Source organism: Triplophysa dalaica, chromosome 15 (genome assembly GCF_015846415.1).
Source record: "Triplophysa dalaica isolate WHDGS20190420 chromosome 15, ASM1584641v1, whole genome shotgun sequence".
NCBI classification, from domain to species: Eukaryota; Metazoa; Chordata; class Actinopteri; order Cypriniformes; family Nemacheilidae; genus Triplophysa; species Triplophysa dalaica.
Window position 1 is genome coordinate 16,648,465 of NC_079556.1, and position 4,650 is coordinate 16,653,114.

Genomic DNA, 4,650 nt, shown 5'->3' on the forward strand with positions numbered 1-4,650 from the left:
TGCAGTGCCACAGCGCGAGGCAGACTGGCACCACAACCGAAATGAAAAATGGCAATGGATAATTGTATATTTGCGCAATGCATTCTGTATTTGTTAGCATTCGTGTTTGGCTTCGTAGCCGTAGTACCTCTCTCAGAAAACACCGATGATTTTCGGGGGAAATGCTTGCTTTTTACGCGAGGTATGTGGCAGAACGAGAACATCACGGTGTCAAAGCAGCGCTTCATCATTGAGGAATGGGGACCACAGTCCTCCTGCAGCTTCATCACTGCTGTCGGCATCGCGTCTCTCATCCTGTCCGCTGTCCAAGCTTGGAGGTTGCTGCTCTTCATCCGAAAAGGCCTCGATGAGTGAGTGGCCATTTACATCGTGAGGATGATTTGTCTCACGTGTATAGTATAGACATTTGTCAGTGATGCGCTTTGACTGTGAATGGTTGCAGTTATGTCATACAGTTTTACCACATTATAAATCTGTTACTTGTTCAGTAATATAATAAACGGTAATATAATGTCATTTGTAAGCTTACAATTTGTGATGTGATTTACACAAGGTTGTATGACATACAACCTTTTCATACTGACTGGTGAGAATAGACTAAACTCCAGTTATTTGCCTTACGTTCTTTCTGTTACTTTTAATGATAAGCTTAAACTCATGTAATTAAAACTAGACCTTACAAATTAAAGTTTCTAGGATGTTTAAATGTTAAAACGTTTAAATGTAAATGTAATCTGCTGTTTACAATTTGTGTGCTCAAAAAGTCGAGTAAATATGTGTTTTATGTTAATTTATCCCATTTCAGCAACACAACTATTCACTGTACTATTATTTTTTAACTTAAAAATTAAGTTCCCAGGTGCCTTAAAATTTTAGTTAATTCAACTTAAAAATATTAGTTAAAATCCCAATTTCAGCAACAAAACTACACTGTAAAATATTATTTTTTATCTTAAAAAATTAAGTTCCCAGCTGCCTTAAAAAAAGTCGTTAATATATCTTAAAAATATTGTTTTGCTTTGAATTAACAAAACCCAAAAATCCATGTTGTTCCAGGGGGATTGTCCCTGTAATAAGTGCACTGTAAGTCGCTTTGGATAAAAGCGTCTGCCAAATGAAAAAAAAAAAAAAAAGTCATTAATTACAACTTTTATTGGATTGGGTCATGTAACCATCCATACCCCCTGCTACGCCCATTACAGCAGTGTGCCACCATCCATGATCATGTATGTAGCACATGGAATTCTAATGAAACCAAACAGACAAAACTACTCTACAGAGCACGTTTTGTAAATACGTTATCTCTTTCGCCAACAAAGAAAATTTGACAACATCTTAGACCTCTGTCAGGCACCAAGCGAAAGGGAGGAATGGAGTGAGCCATTGGTTGCAATTTGCAACTTCACCGCTAGATACCGTTAAATTTCATACACTGGACCTTTAAAATTCAAAAATATTTTCTGTTCAATTTGTGAGAGATAGGTGGGTTTAGATCAACATCAGGATGGGTGGTTCATCAGTAAATCATGACATAATGTCTACTGTTGTCTTTTAAATGTATAGAAGGCTTCATATTTAAGCTTTGTATCCTCTTTGTGTTTATTCAATCCTCTTTATGTAGCTCAATCTTCAATGCCTTCCTGAACCTGCTCATCAGCATATTCATAGTGTTCGCGGTGTTCCTGTCCAGCACAATAGTCAGTGTGGGCTTCAATCTATGGTGTGATGCCATCACAGAAGGAGGCAGTATGCCCAGCAGGTGAGCATGATGGTGAAATATTGAAGAGTTCCACTACTGTTATACACTTTAAAACAACATTTTAGGGCAATTCCAACGTTTTATGTTATGGACATGACATAAAAATTCCCATAGGATGAATTTGTTACGATTATATTGAAGCATCTGTTTATATTTTACTGAACCATGCATTTCATGGATGTGGTTTTTGGGAGATGGTAAACTTTGTAGAATTTCTATCAAATAAACTGCACAATCCTGAAGCAATAATACCCAATGAATGGAGAAGGGATGCCTCTTTATAGAACATAAAATAGTAACTTTATATTCATTTTCTTGTGTAAATTTATGAGGAATATGTAGCGTTATGGATGTGACAATCCTGAAAATTGGCACTTACCTGGCTGTGAAAAATTATGCAATAAAAATTAAACAAATGGTTTACAATTTTGAAAAGAGATCTCACATGGGTATTTGAAACACCAAATGGTAAAATTAAATCTGTGCTGTTACCATGGTAAAAACCACTGGTAAAAACAAAAAAAATTCGTGATATGGTTGACATTTTCACGGAATTGCCCTTTACAGAATTTTACAGTTAAAACCCGTAAAATTACAGAAGATTACTGCATTTTTTTCCTCCTGTAGTCTAATTTTAAATATGGTAAAATCCCCATCAAATTACAGAAAAAGATAGGAAAAGAAGGTAATTTTACAGGAAACTGTTATTTTACGGTATATTTGGTGCCCCAGCTGCCGAGGAAAAAATGTTTGGGATTGGCCAGTCAGAGATGTGTTGACTGAAACTGATCAGGTTCTTCATGGTTCAGTTCACTACAATGACTGTTAAATGTACTGCTGCCATTAAATTTAGATGTCGGGATAAAGTATTTGAATGATGTCTAATATGGATGACTTTTCATTTCTAGCTGTGAGGATCTCCAGAACACTGATCTTGAACTAGGATTGGACAACTCAGCTTTTTATGACCAGTTTGCCATAGCACAGGTTGGTCAATTAAAATATGTATGATTCATTTTCAGCTTGATGAGCAATTTATGCTGGCTTGACATATCCAAGATCTAAACACTCAATTTATGCTCGCATGACAAATCCAATGTCAAACACCTGCCACAGACCTATATACAGCTTTGGGTTTACATTTTAATCATTTGGCAGACGCTTTTATCCAAAGCGACTTACATTTCATTATATTACAGATTTGTGTCTAATGCAGAGCATTTTCTAACCGGGAATAACAAAACAGTCTTCTCCAAACTGTTTAATTTCACAGGGCTTCAAAACCTTTAAACATCAGATAACTCTTCAAACTGTCTAAATATTCATACTATGAGAATTTTAAAGCTTTCTCAAGCCAACATTCAAACGCTGATGAACTTAAATCAACTTTTCATCTTTTGGTTTCTGTTGTCATGCTTCTCTTTAGTTTGGGTTGTGGGCAGCCTGGCTAACCTGGCTGGGCATCACGGTCATTGCCTTTCTGAAGGTCTACCATAACTTCCGTCAAGAAGATCTGGTTGACAGCTTGATCCATGAGAAAGAGTTTCTACTTGTACGTTCCTCACGACGCTGCTCGGATGCGGTAGACAGGAAAAGGGGAATGATATGATTGAAACAACATAGATGATTGAATAATAGATAGATTCTAAACAAACGAAATGTTTCGTTGACATATTAATCACACACGCACATCAGTTGAGCTCAACTCAAACCAAATTCTCATATAAATTTTATTTCTACATCTACAACAGATAATCTTTCTAGGAATTCATGTGAATTAACTGCACTTGATTTGAGATACACATTTACAAGTAGAGGTTACCACAAAAAATTTATTAAGACGCTGAAAAACTACTGCTTTTACTCTATGGTGTGTCTACAGTACATACATGTAAGAATGAATCCTTTGTGATATACAATCAAAGTCCATTATACTGTAATGTATTGCCAAATGTGTATGTAACCAAAGGACTCCCGTAAAGCCTTTTTTGAACATTTCTCTAGAGAAAAAAGACAAGCTTCCAGTTTTCCTTTCCATTTGTACACATTAGCTGAGGAGTTAGACTCTGTACATTATAGAGCTAACACCTGTGGTGTAACACCACAGACACATAAACATAATCAGTTAGTGTTGATGTGTGTGATCCGTGTATGAAATTCTTTACTGTATGCTTCCTTTTTGTCATAGTTCCTTTCCAGTTTTGCTTCTTCATGTAAGGAAAAATGTAACAATATTAATGACTTTGATCCTTCCTACTGTACATGTAAAGGAACTTCTATAGTCTTGCATGCACATTTATGTTCAAACTGACAGTTTTTCAAGTTAGTAAAATCTTCACATTAACTTCCAACATAAATGAAATTTCCCTTCCAAAAAGTACTGTGATATGGCACAGAAATCATGTGCCGTGGTATTAATCTGGTATGATAGTACTTTTTTTATAAATGGTGCAAGATTTCCAAGATAGTAATATGATTTGCTGAGTTTACTTGCTGTTATAGATAGATCATCTATGAAGTCTATGATTTTTTTCTTTCTTTAAACAACTGTTGCGCATGCTGCAATAAAATTTGATTTATGTCTTTTTGGTTAAAGCATCGTTTGCCAACTAAAGTTCCAATGCTACTGAATATTTGTTTGTGAGTCAGATAGCCTAGTATAGCTTATTTTCGTAACACACAAGCTGACTCCTTTCTATGATCAAATATTTGTTGTGCATAATTTTATTTTTGTGGTGTGAACACATCACTACAAGTTTTGGTATTATGAGTTATTCATTTATTTGTGTTAAGCGCTTTTATTACAGCAGCATAAACGGTAATGATGATGATAATAGATCAAAACACGGAAAAAATTATATGTTTTGTTCATAAAATGAAATGCAAAAAGG

At 35.3% G+C, this 4,650-nt stretch overlaps 1 protein-coding gene across 1 annotated transcript; it reads left to right on the forward strand.

Annotated features, from left to right (window-relative positions):
* Positions 1-4,650, forward strand: LOC130436879 (transmembrane protein 179). The gene is made up of 4 exons (XM_056767890.1): positions 1-350; positions 1,622-1,759; positions 2,668-2,746; positions 3,186-4,650. The coding sequence occupies exons 1-4, from the start codon at positions 49-51 to the stop codon at positions 3,366-3,368; spliced, it is 702 nt and encodes a 233-aa protein (XP_056623868.1). The 5' UTR covers positions 1-48; the 3' UTR covers positions 3,369-4,650.